The sequence below is a fragment of the Pelobates fuscus genome, chromosome 7, assembly GCF_036172605.1.
Source record: "Pelobates fuscus isolate aPelFus1 chromosome 7, aPelFus1.pri, whole genome shotgun sequence".
In the NCBI taxonomy this organism is placed as follows: domain Eukaryota; kingdom Metazoa; phylum Chordata; class Amphibia; order Anura; family Pelobatidae; genus Pelobates; species Pelobates fuscus.
The window spans coordinates 188,808,597-188,828,682 of record NC_086323.1 but is presented as its reverse complement, the minus strand read 5'-3'; the positions used below and the strand labels follow the sequence as shown (position 1 = coordinate 188,828,682).

General features: G+C 42.4%; 1 protein-coding gene across 1 annotated transcript in view; it reads left to right on the top strand.

Annotated features, from left to right (window-relative positions):
* Positions 1-20,086, top strand: part of FIRRM (FIGNL1 interacting regulator of recombination and mitosis) — a 195,049-nt gene that overhangs the window by 41,672 nt on the left and 133,291 nt on the right. The window contains exons 4-6 of the mRNA XM_063426979.1: positions 9,617-9,721; positions 11,998-12,138; positions 18,810-18,972. Of these exons, the coding sequence (XP_063283049.1) occupies positions 9,617-9,721; positions 11,998-12,138; positions 18,810-18,972 (409 nt within the window). The remainder of the gene's footprint in view (positions 1-9,616; positions 9,722-11,997; positions 12,139-18,809; positions 18,973-20,086) is intronic.

Genomic DNA, 20,086 nt, shown 5'->3' with positions numbered 1-20,086 from the left:
GTAGGGCCTCGCCTATCCCTGGTTTAGCTAATTTATTCGCCATTTGGCACTAAGCAAGATGCCAGTTGATGCAGGGTTACACTCTCATAGAACAGCTGTTAAATTGCACGTTATTATTGCCTCATACGACGCTAGGTACAAGGAGGATTTTCACCCCTGAGTTCTCGCAACAAACCCTCCACCCCAGACAAAATCTTACACTACAACCTACAAACAGGATACCGCTAGGCCTGTCCCTTGCGATCCTGGACCAGTCCAATTGCTGTTGTCCAGACATAAGGAATATAATTACTTGCCACAACTCAGGAGCAGGATTTATATATTTTTTTGTTTAATTTCGTTTTTATTGATTTTTCAAGTTGTCATCAAAACAAGGGGTACAGAAGAGATAAGGGTACGTAAATTGGTTGAACATAGTGGGGTTCCACAAAATTATACATAGTCATTAAAACAATCAAGCAATATCGGCTGCAGAACCTTGTTGGACGGTTATTGTATTTGAAAGTTACAATGAGGTATGGAGGGGGAGGGAGAGAACTTCGGTAAGGGGGGTAGGTGGTGAGAAGGGATAGGGATAGGTGGTGAGAAGGTGGGGTATCCTGTTGCTACTACTCAGCAATAATGTTTAGGTTTCTCCAACTATTGCAGTAAGACCTTTTATATATGTTTATGCTGCACTCCTAGTACTCTAGCCGTGGGTGGTGTCCCTGCGGGGGGTGTCTTCCAATAATTAAGCCATGGTTCCCAGGTTTTGGAGTATTTGTCCCTCTTGCCCTGGGTCGACCAATGTATTTCCTCCAGTTCTCTGGTCCTTTCTACCCGCTGAACTCACTGTTCCCTTGAGGGCACATTGGTTTGTCGCCAGTGTATAGGAATCAGGGCATTGGCCTCCCCTTGGAGAATGTTCAGAAGTCGTTGTTTATATGGGTCTATCAGGGACCGGGGCCACCCTAGCAGTATTTGGGAGGGAGATAATAGTGTTCCCAAGGGAATTAGTTTCTTAATGTCGGTAAGGATCTGGGTCCAAAACGGGACTATGTTCTTACATCCCCACCATATATGTTCCATATCCCCTTGTGCCGCTTCATATCTCCAGCATTGGTCACTAATTGTGGGCCAGAAGGTGTGGAGTAGAGCAGGTTTTCTATACCATCTAGTGACCCTTTTATAGAAAGTCTCTTTACGGACTTAGGGCGGTGTGGAGTAGTATGAGTAGTCTCTGTCTAGCGGGTGTGTTAGGCGCCAGCAGTCCATTAGCTGGTGTGCATAAAGCGCATTGGCCAGAAGGGTGCGTTGGTGTCGCCATTTGTCTGTGGTGTTGGTGGAGCTATCCATGGAGTGGTCTAGGACCATGTTCCAATCGCCCCCCACAATCACTACTTCTTCTACAAAGCCTTCCAGTTTGTTCAAGCATGACCTAGCAAAGGAGCCCTGATCAGTATTTGGCCCATATATATTAGCCAACATCATCAGCGTGCCTTGACATTTCCCCTTGACAAATAAAAATCTCCCCCCAGGATCAACTTTCACAGTGGTTTCAGTGAGATCTGCCCTTGTGTTAACCAATATCGCTACCCCTCTAGATTTGCTTTTTCCGTAGTTGCTATAAAAGGATTGTTGAATATGTTTAGACCGATTCCTAGGCTGTATGTCACCCCCTGTAATGCGTTTCCTGAATAAATATAATGTCAGCTCTCTGTCTGTCGATTTCCTGCGCAAGCATACTGCGTTTTTCAGGGGTATTGAGTCCCCTCACATTAAGAGACATTAGTTTAATTTGTGCCATCATAGTAGAGTAGTCCGTAGCACTGCTTTATATGGAGGAGTAGCCTCATGGCTAGGTAGGCAACAGTTGTGGGGGTTGAGGAGGGAAGGGGTAACTGGAAACTATATACATATAGACGGTGTTTCGACATCGTATTTACAAGGAGTTGGCGCTACACTTGAGGGAGACTCAGTAGTTTCCCCAAGTAGATACCTAAGCGCCTCTCTGTGGGGGAGGGTGGAGCTCAGTCTGTTGTGACAGGGCCCGAAAGGGGGATAGAGGAGATATTTGGGACGTACATGGAATATGGCATATGGTCCCCTAAGGGGGTCTAATCCTGGTCCCTTTTAAGTGCACCCGGATCCGGGCTCCTCTGGGGCCCCTTTAGTGTAACATTGATTCTTACTGTGAAGATATGGAGCCTTAGTGGCCCGGTTAGCATAAATAGTATAGGTAATTGGCGGCAATACGAACATGGATAATTGCGGCTGAATAAAACATTTATATCTGATAAACCTGGTATGATTCTAGTAATCGTGGTGTTATAAAAAGGATATGTTAGCATTTCAATCGTTGGTCTTAGGCTTCTCTGTCTCTAGATGCGCTGGAAATCTCAGACCCAGCCAGAGGTTGGCGCCTTCGTTTTCTTGGCGTTCTCTGCCATTTGGGTTTTTGCTGCAACGGTGCCGCCAAGGAATTAGGCCAGTCCAATCTTCTATGGGGACGTGGGGTAGGCCCTGTGCCTGCTGGAATTCATGGACGTCTGTTGGAGTGGTTATGGTATGAGTCCCATTTTGGGTTGTTACTGACAGGGCGAACGGAAAGTTCCACCGAAATTTGATCTGCCTCTCGAGCAGGGCTGTGGTAATCGGCTTGAGCCCCTGTCTTGCTTGTAGGGTAGAGGGTGAGAGGTCCTGGAAGATGGCCACCGAGGTCCCTTCAAACTGTAGAGCTTTGTTCTGGCGGGCCTTATGAAAAATTTCCTCTTTCAGAGGGAAATTATGAATGCAGCATATAAGGTCGCGTGGCTTATCTTTCGGCAATTGTTTGGGCCGTGCCGCTCTGTGGGCCCTGTCAAACTGGATCGCTGTGTCAGTTGGCCTAGCGAGGATCTCATTAAAAAGGGTAGTCAGTACCTTAATAGGGTTTTCTGTGGTACACTCCAGGATCCCCCTCACCCTCAGGTTGTTCCATCTCCCTCTGTTGTCCAGGTCGTCTTCTTTGAAGATAGATTATGGCCTCTGTGTGCAGTGATTGTGTGGTGTGGCATTCAGACCATAAGCGATCTTCTTCAGATTCCTCCAGGGCTTGCACCCTGGTTCCCAGGTGCTGAATATCTGCGTGTACGGCCTATAGTTTCTCACCGAAAGTGGTCTCAAGCCTCTGGAACATTTCCATGAGGTCTTTCTTCGAGGGCAGTTGGTTAAGCAGTGCCCTGATGTCGGTGTCCTCCACAGAGCCCTCTGATGGCGTCTGGCTGGGTGGCTGGCTGCCGCGTGTAGTGATCGCGGGTGCCATTTTGTTTGACTGGTGCGGCTCCGCTTGTTCCGTGAAGAACCTCCGCAGAGAGGACTTCGCAGGCGGATTGTCTGCTGCCGGGGTATTCCCGGTGGTATTACGGAGCTTCTTGGTCGCCATTGCCGCTTGATTTGACCGGGGGTTGCTTATTTACCCCTATTCGGAACGGAGCTTCTAGCCACGCCCCAGGAGCAGGATTTATGATTACCGACCCCGAGATTTGCAGACAGCATTGCACATTGTAAACCATTGTAAAATCTGACATTTGTTCACCCTTTGAAACGATTCACGTTAGACTGGAGAACTCAGAATCTCCTAATTTATTAGTTCCTAACCCTCCCACAGAGTACATATTTTGTGCCTCATACTTCCATCTTCTCATATAACTTTACCAGTTATATTTACCAGTTACAACACGTTCCCCTTCTCACATCATTACACTGGCGGCAGAGGCATCTGTTTGGTTCCTTGTTATTGCCATTCTAAGACCAGTTGTAGACAGATGCCCTATAGAATCTAGCCAGTAGTTTGAACTAGGGACCATAGACCGTACTCCTGTACATGCCCTAATTTGTTCTGAACTTGGTCTATATAAATACGCTATTTTATACGTCCTAGCTGTCACGTATGCATCCGCATATAAAAATGTGATTAATGACATTTACTGTCCCGACAGGAAAATGTGTGCCGTGCAGCAATCAAATCCACAGGAGGGTTTGTGCTGAGCTGCAATTATGCAAATGGAACCTGGTAACTGCCTTTGGAGTCAAAGGCCAATTACAGCTTATCAGATCCAGAGGAGGACTATTTAGGCCTAGTTCTCATCCTGCTCAGTGCCCTGTCGTGGTTTCCCTAGTGGTTGTCCGGGAGCGCTTTCCTGATTCAAGTTTCTTCTGTTTTTTTACTTTGATTTTCCTGTATTCTGGTATCCCTGACTTCTGGCTTTCCCTTATCGTTGTTTCTCTTTCTGTATCCCCTGACCTCGGCAAGTATCCGGAGTACTCGTTGGTACGTTAAGTCCGGCCATTCTAAGACCTGGTAATACGTTACCTATGAGTCATCTGTGTGACACAATTCTACGTGCTGGATCAACTAGTAATCCTGACACTGATGTCTTAAGGGACTAATGAACCTCTGTTACAAGACCTATTCTGTTCCAGGGTTAGGCATACATATCTTACGATTCATGATAGTATTTGCAGTTTTACTTGTGGATTATGCCACATCTGCTCACTGTTTCTCTGTTACACCAAACCATGTGCTTTATCCTCCTTTTCACATGCCACAACTATCAGAAGTTAACTTCAACAACTGGCCTTTACCTCTATTACTCACCCTTTCCTAGTACTAGTCAAGTTATATTAAGTTTAGAAGTACCATTCACTATGCCGCGAAACACGCAAGTACACATGGTCATACTTTCTTCCCTGGGTGTTCAAATATCCCAAGTTAATCCATAGTCTCCTCCAGCAGTCTAAATTTGATGTGTGTGTATATATAACTGGACTCAATTGGACACAGTTCTGCCTACCCGTAGGCAGGGTCCATTGTACCAAGCAGCATGGAGACCGTCTCTGGCAAATGTTATCATAGGGATCTTCAGAGTCTCCTTGGTTCTCTGAACCTTGTCATGCGCGCTATACTGTGAGGTCGCAACTACATTGTCGGACTACTCCATCAACTCCCAGGTCATCAGCTGACATTAACCCTGCCATACCCATCACGTCTGTTAATTCCCCATTATATAGCAGATACAGCTCCCACACTGGATCTACAGCCATTTTAGGTCACTGGTTCTGTGACTTAAGGCCCTAGTTGCATGGAACCTACTGCTTCTTAGTATACTTTTGGCTCTTCGTGGTATGTAATGACTGTTCGCCAAGGGTCTCTATGGAGGTAGAATCTTTCAAATGCTACCCAGACAACACATTAGGTTGTAAAGTTCGTCAGGGTCGGTTCTCCCTACTCACACTTACACGGTTACTTTCGAAGTTCATTGGCTTGCAATACAGCAACTCTATCTTGTCCGCATACTTCTACAGGCTACATTTCATAGCAGCTGTTGATTTGACCCGATCCCAATTGCGGTCATGATACCAAGCACACCATAAAATAGAATTACCGTATATACTCGAGTATAAGCCGACCCGAATATAAGCCGAGGCCCCTAATTTTACCCCAAAAAACTGGGAAAACTTATTGACTCGAGTATAAGACTAGGGTGGGAAATGCAGCAGCTACTGGTAAATTTCTAAATAAAATTAGATCCTAAAAAAATTATATTAATTGAATATTTATTTACAGTGTGTGTATATAATGAATGGAGTGTGTGCGTATGAATGGAGTGTGTGCGTATGAATGGAGTGTGTGCGTATGAGTGGAGTGTGTGCGTATGAGTGGAGTGTGTGCGTATGAGTGGAGTGTGTGCGTATGAGTGGAGTGTGTGCGTATGAGTGGAGTGTGTGCGTATGAGTGGAGTGTGTGCGTATGAGTGGAGTGTGTGCGTATGAGTGGAGTGTGTGCGTATGAGTGGAGTGTGTGCGTATGAGTGGAGTGTGTGCGTATGAGTGGAGTGTGTGCGTATGAGTGGAGTGTGTGCGTATGAGTGGAGTGTGTGCGTATGAGTGGAGTGTGTGCGTATGAGTGGAGTGTGTGCGTATGAGTGGAGTGTGTGCGTATGAGTGGAGTGTGTGCGTATGAGTGGAGTGTGTGCGTATGAGTGGAGTGTGTGCGTATGAGTGGAGTGTGTGCGTATGAGTGGAGTGTGTGCGTATGAGTGGAGTGTGTGCGTATGAGTGGAGTGTGTGCGTATGAGTGGAGTGTGTGCGTATGAGTGGAGTGTGTGCGTATGAGTGGAGTGTGTGCGTATGAGTGGAGTGTGTGCGTATGAGTGGAGTGTGTGCGTATGAGTGGAGTGTGTGCGTATGAGTGGAGTGTGTGCGTATGAGTGGAGTGTGTGCGTATGAGTGGAGTGTGTGCGTATGAGTGGAGTGTGTGCGTATGAGTGGAGTGTGTGCGTATGAGTGGAGTGTGTGCGTATGAGTGGAGTGTGTGCGTATGAGTGGAGTGTGTGCGTATGAGTGGAGTGTGTGCGTATGAGTGGAGTGTGTGCGTATGAGTGGAGTGTGTGCGTATGAGTGGAGTGTGTGCGTATGAGTGGAGTGTGTGCGTATGAGTGGAGTGTGTGCGTATGAGTGGAGTGTGTGCGCGTATATATTAATTGAATATTTATTTGCAGTATGTGCGTATGAGTGCAGTGTGCGTATGAGTGCAGTGTGTGTGCGTATGAGTGCAGTGTGTGTGCGTATATATTAATTGAATATTTATTTCCAGTGTGTGTATATAATGAGTGGAGTGTGTGCGCGTATGAGTGGAGTGTGTGCGCGTATGAGTGGAGTGTGTGCGCGTATATATTAATTGAATATTTATTTCCAGTGTGTGTATATAATGAGTGCAGTGTGTGAGTGCAGTGTGTGTATATGAATGAAGTGTGAGTGTGTGTGATGCAGTGTGTTTGTGTATGTGTTGGTGGGGGTGGGCATTTAATATATTATTAATTATTATTTTTTTTTATATTACTTTTTTTCTTTGTATTATTATTTATTATTTAATTATATATATATATATATTTTATTATATTTTTTTTTTCGTCCCCCCCCTCCCTGCTTGATACATAGCAGGGAGGGGGTCTCCTTCCCTGGTGGTCCAGTGTCATTGGTAGTTCAGTGGGGGGGAGAGGGGTGCTGGCAGAGCTGTACTTACCTTTCCTGCAGCTCCTGTCAGCTCCCTCCTCCTCCGCGCGGTCTGTGCAGCTCCCTCTGTCAGCTCCCAGTGTAAGTCTCGCGAGAGCCGCGGCTCTCGCAAGACTTACACTGGGAGCTGACCGAGGTGCTGAACGGACGGCGCGGAGGAGGAGAGAGCTGACAGGAGCTGCAGGAAAGGTAAGTACAGCTCTGCCAGCACCCCTCTCCCCCGGTCTGTATTATGGCAATGTAAATTGCCATAATACAGACTATGACTCGAGTATTAGCCGAGTTGGGGTTTTTCAGCACAAAAAATGTGCTGAAAAACTCTGCTTATACTCGAGTATATACGGTATACTGCATTGAGTCATATTACGGCCTTGTACGGTTGCTGTCACAAATGACACTCTGCAAATATCTTCCGTTCAAATAATAGAGCTCTGGCCACTACCGATATGGTGCACCATCGCCCTTTATTTTGTCAACATGTACTGTCACACCTTGGTGGTGTTTGAAACGGATCACCTGGCACCCCGACTGGGTACCTCTGTTGAAGGATGCTGCTAGTGCTTCCTGAGGGCTCCAAGCACTCCAGCAGACACCATAACCACTGTAGACTCCAGGTAGCAAAACAGGAACAAACTCTTATAAGAGCTTAGTGATAATAGCAAGAGAGTATGACGAGCATAGCCATCCCTTGTAGCAGATTCCCCCAATAAGAGACAGGACTCTAAATTGAGGGTGAAGTAGAACTGTTTTAATAAGCCACAAAGGACTTTCTTTAATGCAAGTTCTTCTTGTGGAACAGCCAATCAAATACATTATACAGTCAAACACTCCCAGTTAGGACACATAAACCCTCTCATCTGCCTGTGATATAATTACTGTACACAGTGGGTTAACTTAATTATCACAGCCAGGAAAATATACAGTTTCATACAATATTCATAACTCCTAAAATATACATGCAATCTCCAAAAAAAATTAAATATTTTAAATCCGCATACTCCGAATACAAACAAATTTAAAAAATCAGACAATTTCCTCCAGTGGTTTAAAAGTTAGGTGGAAGTCCTTTTTGGAGATAATTGGCTTAACCCCTTAAGGACACATGACATGTGTGACATGTCATGATTCCCTTTTATTCCAGAAGTTTGGTCCTTAAGGGGTTAAGTAACAGTAGTAAACTCAATTATCTCCAGGTACAGAAAATATCACTAAGTCACAACTGCAACAAAACACATTAAAATACATTACTAATATTCTATAGAACTGAACCCCCACATTTGACCTATCCCTAGATAGCTTGGATCTGAGCACTCACTATAGCCGAACACTCAGATCCCACGAACACAGTCAAATCGCCATGGGGTTAAACAATTGTAAGGGCTGATGAGAGACCGAGGAGGGACAAAGCAGCCAGTTCCAACTGGTCTGGCAGTGTCCCTGGGACAACGCCCTGCTGGAGAACAATGGGACAGGAAACGGGGGAGGGGAAGAGGCACACCTTCACATGGATTTAAGTGGGCAAAAAAAAGTGTCCCAAAATCCAATAAGCCCAAACAGACTTTTTAAATGGCAATACTTCCCAGGGGCCATAGTCACAAGGCAAGAGGCTGGCAAGCAGGCCTCTCCAAGACCCAGTGGCGAGGTTACTTTCGCCCAAGTGTTCAACCTTTTGCCACCTCATCCTTAAGTTAGCTCACAAACATCATAACGTATGTCATATCACCTACAAAGATAATCCCATGGCAATCCGCAATGATTCCAGGTCTACATACTAGACCAATTATCCGACACTCACAGGACTATACGTGCATACGCCTGTATTAAGATCACACAAGAATACACTCACAACTTTTAATTGCATTACGTACATCAAGACTTTTCCGTAACTCATACACAACTCTTCAGCATTTTTCAAGTCTTTCTTGTAGTATGGAACTACTTCCCAGCTTCTAGTAATACCCCAGTACACACAATCGAATACTGGGACATAAGAATCCTCTATAAGATATTTCTCAATAGAGAGGGATTTGAGGAAGGTGGTTACAGTATTTGTTAGTATTGTATACATATATTAATATGCCCTCTTTATTTACAGGCCTACCTGAACGTCAGTCCCGGCACACCACAATATTAAATCCTACTTATACCCTCAATACTATTACTCAGCTTATTGTCCCCGACTACAAATAGAAAGGTGTAGCCTGTAATTGTGGGAGGTGTTACCCAGCTATAAAAACACGGGCTACCCCTCTCACTGGGCCGTTAACACCAGGTTCAGCCAACCCACCACTCCCCTTTTACAAGCCATTCATTTGGTGAGCCCTCTTTATTTACAGGCCTACCCGAACGCCGGTCCCGGCACACCATAACCGACTTATACCAAATCCTACTTATACCCTCAGTACTATTACTCTGCTTATTGTCCCCGACTACAAATATATATATATATATATATTTTATTTTAAAAAAATCTTTTGTAAAGCTTATCCAGCAATATTCAAGGCCAATATTCTTATATATAAATGGAACATATCAAACTTTCAGCATGGCTCTTAATGTCCTTTTATATTTCACACTGTAGGCAGATAAACTGTTTGACGATTTAATATGTGAAATTTCAAGTCAGGCCTCTTCCTTGTCAAGTCAGAATGTGGAGCTCAAGACTTCGCTGCGGAGTATTTTACAGGTGAGACTCTCTTTTCTGTCCGTTTTTGTCTTTTCCTTTTATCACCCCCATCCCACTTTGGTCTCGAATTTTGTATTTATTTTTTTGCATAAGCATTTCATATGATCACATCTGTTAGCAAAACTTTTCAAAAGGTTTATGCACCAAAGTCACCATTATAGTCTGTTACGGTTGCCTCCAGGCTAGCTGAAAGTTGGACCGTAGAAAGGATGCTCCTAGCGCTTACCAAAGCACCATCAGCACCATAGACACCATAAGTATTGCAGACCACATTAGAAGCGCCGCTGCTGGGCTGGGATCTCGCCGTCTGCTATCCACCCTGGACCTACGACCAGGCTCCAGGTTCCAGTGGGTGAACCTCTTCAATATGTTGTTCCACAAGTTGTGTTGTTCATAAAAATGTAAGTTTTATTCATGTACTATGTAAAATGAGAAAGTTATAAATATGTATAAAAAGTATAAGTTTTCAGCTTGGAGATAATTGAGTAGATACAGTAAGAAACTCAATTATCTCCCAAGCAGAGGGGAGGGAATCTGTGGGATGTAACCGATATCTGATTGGTTAATGCCTAATTGCCTGTGGGCGTCTCCCTTGCAGGGGAGCACTGCATAAAAGCAGAGTACCTGCCATTAAACATCAGAGATCTTCTTGACCCTCAATACGTAGCCTTGTCTCGTTATTGGAGGGAACTGCTATATCACACTGGGATTGCTATGCTTTGCATACTCCCTTGAGCTTTAATCACTTAGCTCTTGTTCCGGATACGCTCTCCTGGAGGAGAGGTCTTCCCCACACGGTCCTGGAGGACAGAAGCTGATCCAGGGTGGACGGAAGACGACGAGGCTCCAGTTAAGCTACGGTGGTTGTGGAGTCTGCGGTGGTTGTGGTGTCCAGTGCGGTGCTTGTGGTCCTCGGCGCAAGCTAGGAAGCGTACATTAACGGAAGATGTCCGTTACAACTATTTCTGTCCCTTTTACACCTTTTTATGTTAACTTGATATTTGTATTGAATTTTCGTAATCCAGAGAGAGACGCAGAGTAAGAGGAAGTGCAGAAGCACAAACCGTTTATACGATCATATTCTAGCACAGAGACTGTTACATTCTGAACAGCACTGTTACATTCTGAACCGCAACAGATAAAGAAAACATACATTTTCCCCTTCTTTTCAACCATTATTACTTTTGGGGTCCCTGCAACTTAATAAAGACCATCTCTTTCATATGTACGCAGCTTGGTGGCACCTGGTTGGAGAGGAAGAACTCCTCGCCGGACATTCTCCCTCATTGGTGCTCATATTTTGTACTCTTGTATTCTCATGATAGTACAAAAGAAGTTCTGTGAAAGATTTCACACACGCAATGCGTTGCCATAGGAAACATACCGAATTGCGTTTAGAAGTTGCCTTTTCCCATCTACAGCCGTGGCAATGGTTTGCAATCTTCGTGTTTTTCCAAGGCAGTTGTAACATGAATAATCCCAACTTGGTCTTATTTATGTCTATAGAGTGACTTGACTCCTGTCATTGCCCGCCCTCTTAACATAGAGGCACAGCAGTCATGGACAGGAACGTTAGGAACGCATTGTTATATGCTTACCTTTCGTTTAGTGATAGTGGACCTTAACCCCTTAAGGACAGACGACGGATATATTCCGTCATGATTCCCTTTTATTCCAGAAGTTGTGTCATTAAGGGGTTAAAGAGAGCTTTTTGGTGATAACACCTATAGGACGTTGTAGTAGTCTCTTATCGCAGTTTCCCAGTAATAGGGCAAACCATTTTGCAGTGTTTTGCCCTCTTACCTAGTTACTGCCGCTTGCTGGATTTCCTCCAAGCTGTGTTTACATTCCACTTCTACAGAACTGCATAAGCTGGAGCCAATCCAGTTGGCCATTCATTGGCTGATAGCACGAGCTTAGCGCTCTCTAAACCGATGAATGACATTCTGTGTATAGAAACATGCACAGAATTGACATAAACCAGTTCGAACTCTATTTCCAGGCTGGCTCATGGACCCCGATAACACTGCCTCCGGCAGAAAAGGGGTAAAACTGTGTATCTGCAGCAATTCATAGTGAAATCCTGCACGAACAGACTCCAGGCACCATGACCACTTCAAATCTCTGAAATTACAATTTTAAGAAAGAACAGAAGCTAACAGCATGGTAACTAAAATGAAAGATAAATTAATCTTCTTTTTCCATAGAGCCACACTGTGCAGCAAGAGTAAAACCCTAAGTAAGGCTTTCTTTTACGTGTACTGTTTCCTTTTCAGACGATGGTTCAGTGGCTGAAGGCGTTTACAGCGTGTGTACATCATGTCTGTTCACTAAGCCAGCCGATAACCTTAGAAAGTATCCGTTCACTCCCTGCATCCGTCCTACGTGTCCTTCACGCAGCGTTTTCTCACTGTAAGGTAGGGGGTTAATGTTTATTATTTGCATTTCATATAGCATCAATCCGTTTTAAATTGTTTTTATTTTATTTCCCCCTAAATAAGAACATTAATAGCATGCAGATCCTACAAATCAACAGTTCTCCATTCAGCTATTTTGATCTAAAATTCTCTTGTAGCTTTACCTATTAAACAGATCAGCTTTTACTAAAGAAAATTAAAATACTATTAGAAGCAAAATGATACCGGAATCAAAGTAACAGATTTAGATCTCAAATAATATTTCTCCTTCATTGGCAACATTTATTTTCTTCTAACAACTGTGATCTCCTTTCTTACTATTTTATTATGCTCTAAAGTGTGACTTGGGGAAAATTCTATGCAGATTTAAAATGTTACTAGGTGTGGGTAGAAAAAACTAGCCCTAATAAGTGGAGAAAATGGTAAGGGTTGATAGTGAAAAAGAGAAGATCTCAACTAGTATAAATTGCCCCCCATAAAGGCATGAAAAGTTAAATAAACAAATATAGCCTTTTACCATGTGATTATGGCCCCTGTCACTTATTTGGCTCTAAAGCACTTTTTCTGCCTCTTTTACTGCTACTGGAACAGATTTACACTTTCGAAGTGGCACTTCAGATATAGCCAAAGTAGTCACCATGCAATATTCGAACACATGGCGGCGGCCATTTTATTTAGTCGAACAAGTTCAGCTGTGTTTTTTCGTTGAGTTCATGGAACTCTAACTCGACACGCGACGGCATGAACACCAATGAAAAGTTACCTTCTCTAGGACTTCAACTCTTCGGGAGTCGAACGGCGTTCAACAATTCTAATGGCACTTCAACACTGACTTTGTGCACTAACGGTCCCGTTCGACTATTTGAAATGAACTTTTATCATTAGAAATAGACCAGCCACACAGCCTAATTCTCTGGAACTGTTTTGGGCTTGAAATCATGCGTGCGGTCGGTCAAAAGAGACTTTCCTGAACCCCTGCTCTGATCTGGGTGATTTTTGGATATGTTGTTCACCCAGATCAGGGCTATCAGAAGATGTAATATTTATGGGGTGTTTTCTGTACTTTGTTGAAAATTTGTGTTTTTCTGCCTGTGGATAATTAGGTTATTCTATCACAGGCAGAGGGGAGGGATTGTTTACTGTATGTGGGAGTGTCATAATGTTAACCCCTTAAAGACACAGCTTCAGAAGTGTGTCTTACGCTTAATGACACAAGCGATTTTTGCATTTTCTTGCTGTATGCGTTCAACTGCAGTTTGCATCTCTCTCGTTTATTGCACCGACACATATTATATACTGTTTTTTAAAGGACAGAAAGGGCTTTAATTTGATGGAACATATATATATATATATATATATATATATATATATATATATATATATATATATATATATATATATATATATATATATATATATATATATATATGAAACATGGGGGGATGGTTGCACTCACCTAAACATGCTTAAATGGGGTGCTGCTGGGGGCCATATTATACAATAAACAATACACAAGATCCAGCGCACTCTCCTATCCACTAAACAGCAACTTCAATGTTGACAGATTGTATTAGTTTGTAAAAGTTTTTTTTAAAAACACCTAATCTAGGCAAAAAAATGGGGATTTAGTTACATTATATGATCATACATTGCATAAGCCTGCCACAACGTCAATGTACCCCATCTTATCATATACTAATTTATTATTAAAAAAAAATACAGAAAAATGCAAAAAAAATAGTGTTTTTTGTACAGTTTTTGCAATAATAATGTGTGCCTAATTAGTGCAGGTTAAAGAAAGTAATTAAAAATAAATTCATTTAGTTGTACTGATTTACAGAATATATAATGTGTCTGGGATTTAAAAATTTTTTTGGGTAGTTACAGGTCACAAAGCACAAGGAGTAAAATAAACTTTTAATGTGGAGCGATTTTAGAATTTGGTATGTTTGTCTTGTAAGCTTAAAAGACATAAAAGAAAACAAAATTGCCACACAAAAGTATAAATTTAAATAAAGTAGACATCACAGGCTATTGTCCAAAGGTTGTTTTGACAATTTCTGAGTAGCCATTTCACCGCCAATCTCTGCTAAATATTGGAGTAAAATTTTGTTTTTTGGGGGTTTTTTTTGGCACACAAACTTATAACAAAGAACTTCTCATGTGCATTTTGTAAAGTTGGTGTGTGCTATTCCCGTACAAAGTTTTATTATGTGTTCAGTTACTTCTGTTGAGTACAACGGTACCCCCATTGTATGTCTTTGGCACAATTTCGTGAAGCTACAGTGCCATATAGGAGACCTGTCCGTTTCAACATTTACAGTAGAATTTTGAGAGGCGGATTTAATAGGCTTATGCTTCAATTTGGGGTATTATAGCAGTTTGACTGTTCAAAAAACACCCACAAAGGCCTACCATTTATAAAAGAGACACCTCAGGGTATCTCATATGGTGCATATTGTGCTTTAACATGCCCCCATTTTTTCACCAATATATGCCAAAGTATGTGGTAAAAAATAATTTTTGGCATTTTTTACATACGGATTACATTTTTGCTGGGCATTTTGTACATTTCATATGTGCCACTAAGTTCAAACCCCCCAAATTATGCTCAGCTAAGTCTTCTGAGTAAAACAATATGCCCAATGTATGACCTAGATACTATTTTGTGAAGTTACACTGCTGTAAAAGAGATGTAACAAGTTAAGGTTTTTAAGTGTGATTTTTCATGGAGGGTTTTGATGAGTCCGTGTCCCACTTTTGAGCACTTGAGCAGGCTATATATTACAATTACACTATAAAGACATACCATTTCTTAAAGAACACATCCCAGGGTATTTCAAAAGGCCTATTTTGAACCTTAGCGTGGGATCATTTTTCCGCTAGCTTGTACCAAATGTAGTGGTAATAAGCATTTTTTCTGCCTTTTTGACACACACACACACACACACACACAGTGAGTTTGCGCAGTATATTTTGCAAACCTTATGTGTACTACGACTGTATACTACTTCATATGTTGCTCAGCTATGTCGGCTGAGTACAGCAAATACCCCCATATGTACCTTTGCCAGGTATATGTGGACATTGAAGGGCACATTTGAGACACAGCCATTCCAGTTTTTTTGCAAACTTTAAAATGGGACATGGACACAGCGTAAAAATTCAGAGTATTTTACAAGGCTATATAATTCAATTACACCATAAAGGCATACCATTTCTTAAAGAAGACATCCCAGGGCAATTCAAAAGGCATATTTTGAACCTTCGCGTGGGATCATTTTTCCGCTAGCTTGTACCAAGTGTAGTGGTAATGAGCATTTTTTAATGTATTTTGTTACTTTGTAAAACCCGTTTTGAAACTTTTTTTTTACTTATTAAATGTTTTACACTTCACTTTTTTTACACTTTTAAATTTTTTTCTAAACTTTTCTTTTACTGTTAACCCCTAACTAGCAGTAAGCAGCACTAACAGTAAATTCCCCATTTTCCCATAACTCCCACTCACCCCAGCTAGCAAAATATATAATTGTAAAATATTTAAATTAATTAAATAAATTGAACCCCTGAGGGTTAAATAAATAAATACAAGTTAATCCTCAGGGGTTAAAAAAAAATGAAATCACAGTATAATACTGTGATCTGTATTTTGATCACTGTAGGCAGTGATCAACTTTCAGGGAATGGGGTTAATTTTTATTTAGACTGGGTAAAGGGGGGGGTGTTTTTTTTTTGGTTTTTTTTTACTTAAACGTTACTAAAACATTTTTTTTTTTACCTTTTTAAAGCTTATTTTGAAACTTTTTTTAACGTTAACCCTTAGTTAGAAATTCCCCACTAACTTTCACCCATCCCAGCTAGCTAAATAAATATTTTTTTTAATATTTAAATTAATTAATAAAATTAATTTAACCCCTGAGGGTTAAAAAAAAATAATAATTAACTCTCAGATGACATTAAAATGTATACCCTGCCAATTGATCACTGTAGTCAGTGATCAATTGTCAGGGAAGGGGTTAATTTTATTAAAGCAGGGGAAAGGGGGGTTGGGATTTAACTTTATTTTATTTTTTTTACACCGGGAGAAGATCAGCAGCACTGATCCGTCTCCCTGCACTTCACACAGAACCCGGAAGTGCAGGGAGGCGGAAGGTGAGTATATGGAGCACATGTGCTCGCTCTGACAGCCTGTCAGAGCGAGCACCGGTGCTGGGGCAGCCCGATCGAGTGCTCCCGGTCTGCCTTTAATACAGAGGCAGACCGGAGCACCGTTAACCCTGCGATCGCGGCGATCTAGGGTTAAATGACGGAAATTTTCAGTCAACGGTCCTTAACTGAAGGACAAAGTTGACGGAAAATTTCCGTCCACGGTCGGCAAGGGGTTAATTACTGTTTTGATTGGTTTGTACATCTTGTAATTCGGTGCTCCATCAGGTCCAGGGGGTGTTCCCCTGGCCTGAGGAATTGTATAGCAAACCAGCCTGTGCCATTAAACTGTCAGACCTTCTTACCCTCAACTTGCAGCCTAGTCTCGTGTTGTAGGTGTTACGGTTACTCCCAGGCTGGCTGGAAGCTGGACCGCTTGGATAGTCTGGATCCCCGATGAGAGAGAGAGAGGAGTCGCTTCAGCTAGTAGACCATAAGAATCCTGTAAGTGTAGAACAATCACACTAGCTATGGTACAGCTAGGATACGCTTTTGCCCACAAAACGAGTCGAGGCTGCGATGTGAAGGTCAAGCAAGAACTGGCTTTAATGGCACACAGGTATCACTATTTATGCAAAATCTCAGGTCCAGGGACAGCAGCCTCTGGACCTGATGGGGTACAGGGACAATACAAGTAGTTAACCAATCAGAACACAATGTATCTTTTGATATTGTTACCGCCCTGCTTGGAGATAATGAGTCCAACGGATATGGCAATACAATTATCTCCAAGCGCCCAAAATACCACGTTTTCTTGCAACATACAAAACAGGATAAAAATACATAACTGTAACAGTTTCATATATAATTAGTGAATTCTACCATTCATTATGTAGCCCCGGTCTGAGCGAAACAGTTAATCGAAGAGCGCTCAGAACTCACGAACGGTATGCTTAGTTTCCTCATTATAAAGTCTGTTCGTGTCTTTTGTCCTGGGCTTGAGATGGCGGTCATGTTTTCAAGTGCGTTAATAGGCAGCGGGACCTCGACCTCAAACTCGTGGAACGAATAACGGCTATCGGGATATCCCCAAGAGTAAATCAATGTATGCAAGATATTCCAGGGGTCAACCGTAGCAGCTTACCCTATTCGTCCAACCTTCGGACCAGGTAAAGGGAGCACGTCAACTCCAAACAGCAGATGATGCCGTTCCCGCCAGGCCAGCAGCCAAAAATCAAGACCGGACCGTAAGTGAAGGACCCGGTAAAAAAACCAAGTCGGCGGTGTAGTGAAAAAAGCTACCAGCACGTCCTGGTAGCTTTTTTCACTACACCACCGACTTGGTTTTTTCACCGGGTCCGAAGGTTGGACGAATAGGGTAAGCTGCTACGGTTGACCCCTGGAATATCTTGCATACATTGATTTACTCTTGGGGATATCCCGATTGCAACCCCCTTAGTCCCGACCCGGTACTTTGGTTAGGTTTATGAGCTCCCTCCACCTGAGACGGTGCACACATCTGGGTATTATTTACAACATTATTTTCTCTGGGAAATATATTTATTTTATTTTTTACATTTGAATTTACCATCTTCATATATATTTTTTATGTGCACATCCCCAACTCCGGACATCATCTGATTGGTGTAAAGGGGCCCCATACCATCCACCTTACAGATATTTGATCTGGACATTTGATGTGTTCTCTGATATGACCTATTTTACTGTATCAATTATGGTTTATTTTTACATATAATAAATTATGTTTTATATACACGTTGTATATGGATATAGTATATCTATCCAAGTGGATTAACCCAGTATTTCTGCCAGTTCCTATATTGATTTCTAAATTGGCGGTTATTGTGGTGTCTATGCTATAGTGGTCACTATTTTATTATTATTTGTTTACTATTTATTGGAGCGCTCACATACCAGATATATATTTTTCTAGTTTAGTCATACAAGTCGCTCTCCTGTATGTGATGCAGCCCTGCCTTTAGTGATTTATTTCACTGATTTATTACCCACTCCCATTGTCAGTTCCATTATACTTGTATTGTTATATTGCATTCACTGTTTTTTTTTTTTTTTTTTTGGACCATCCAAATATATGGAGGTAATTAAGCAATACAGACCTATTTTTACTCACGAGTAAATACACCGTGATGCCACACTTAAATAACCAGGAGACGGGGGCAGAGTCAAATCGCAGGTCTTGCTCCTAGTACCACACCAAATTAAAAATTATTTAACAGAGTCAACTGCTAGGCCTTAAGCAGCACAATAGCACATTCATTTTTTTTGTTTGTTTTTTAACTTTCCATTGTACTGACTGTCATAGGATTAGCATCAATCTGTACTCCACAGTTTAACAACAAACACAAATCTGCCAGGTTATGGTACAAGAATGCAATACAGATTTTAGATTGGGAATCTCACTTCTCTTCTGCTTATAACATTGCATGCACTCTAGAAAGAGTGGACTATAGCAAGTTGGATGTAAGATGTTTTCTCCTGTTCAGGACAGTGATACTGTATACAGTGGCCGTCTCCATCTCGTATCTGATCTCCTGCAAGCCGTCTTTAAAGAAGCAGTCTCCCTTCAAAAGCAGTTGGTGGAGCTTCTGGATAAAACAACTGTAACCACAGGAATTTCCGACAATGAGACATCAGACATGGCATCCGGTATGTTTATCCAATCAATTTTATTGGGGGGAGGGGGTATGGGCATTTACTTGGTGCACAGGTCTCTTCGCGGTTTGGTACCAAACAAAGTGAGCTTTCCAAACTCTCACAGCACTTTAAGACCTTTTATTAAGGTGGCATGCTTTTAGGAGATGATGTTATTTAGTACAAGATGCAGCCATTGAGTTTAATTTGGAACAGCACCTGTTCAATTTTGGAGGTGGGAGAGGGCGCCATTACCCTCTACAGAGAAATATTCAGATTGTTTACTATATTTCCTTTTACCAAAAGTAAATAAAAATTTGGGCCATTGGTGCCCAATCCGCGGAAGTGACCAAGGGTTGGGGAGCAGCGGCACCAAAGTCTCCGATATTCCGTCCTCCCAGAATACGGAGTAACCCTAATTAGTTAATTCCAGAAACAAAACCAACAGGGTTGGGAACATTGAAGTGGAAGAAACAGAAGCAAATGAAAGGGAAGCCCTATCATTTATTAGAATTAAAGGACCACTATAGTGCCAGGAAAACAAACTCGTTTTCCTGGCACTATAGTGCCCTGAGGGTGCCCCCACCCTCAGGGTCCCTCTCCCGTGGCGCTGAAGAGGGAGGAAGGTGTTAGTCCCTTACCTTTTTTCCAGTGCCGGGCTACCTCGGCGCTGGGACACTCCTCCCTCTTCCGACGTCATCGGCTGAATGCGCATGCGTGGCAAGAGCAGCGCGCACATTCAGCCAGTCTCATAGGAAAGCATTCTTAATGCTTTCCTATGGACGCTGGCGTCTTCTCACTGTGAAAATCACAGTGAGAAGCGCGGAAGCGCCTCTAGCGTCTGTCAATGAGACAGCCACTAGAGGCTGTATTAACCCATAGGTAAACATAGCATTTTTTTCTGAAACTGCTATGTTTACAGCAGAAAGGGTTAATCCTAGATGGACCAGGCACCCAGACCACTTCATTAAGCTGAAGTGGTCTGGGTGTTTATAGTGGTCCTTTAACCCCTTAAGGACACATGACATGTGTGACATGTCATGATTCCCTTTTATTCCAGAAGTTTGGTCCTTAAGGGGTTAAAGGTATGACAATTAAAATCTTAAAAATCGTGTTAGCGCTGTATATG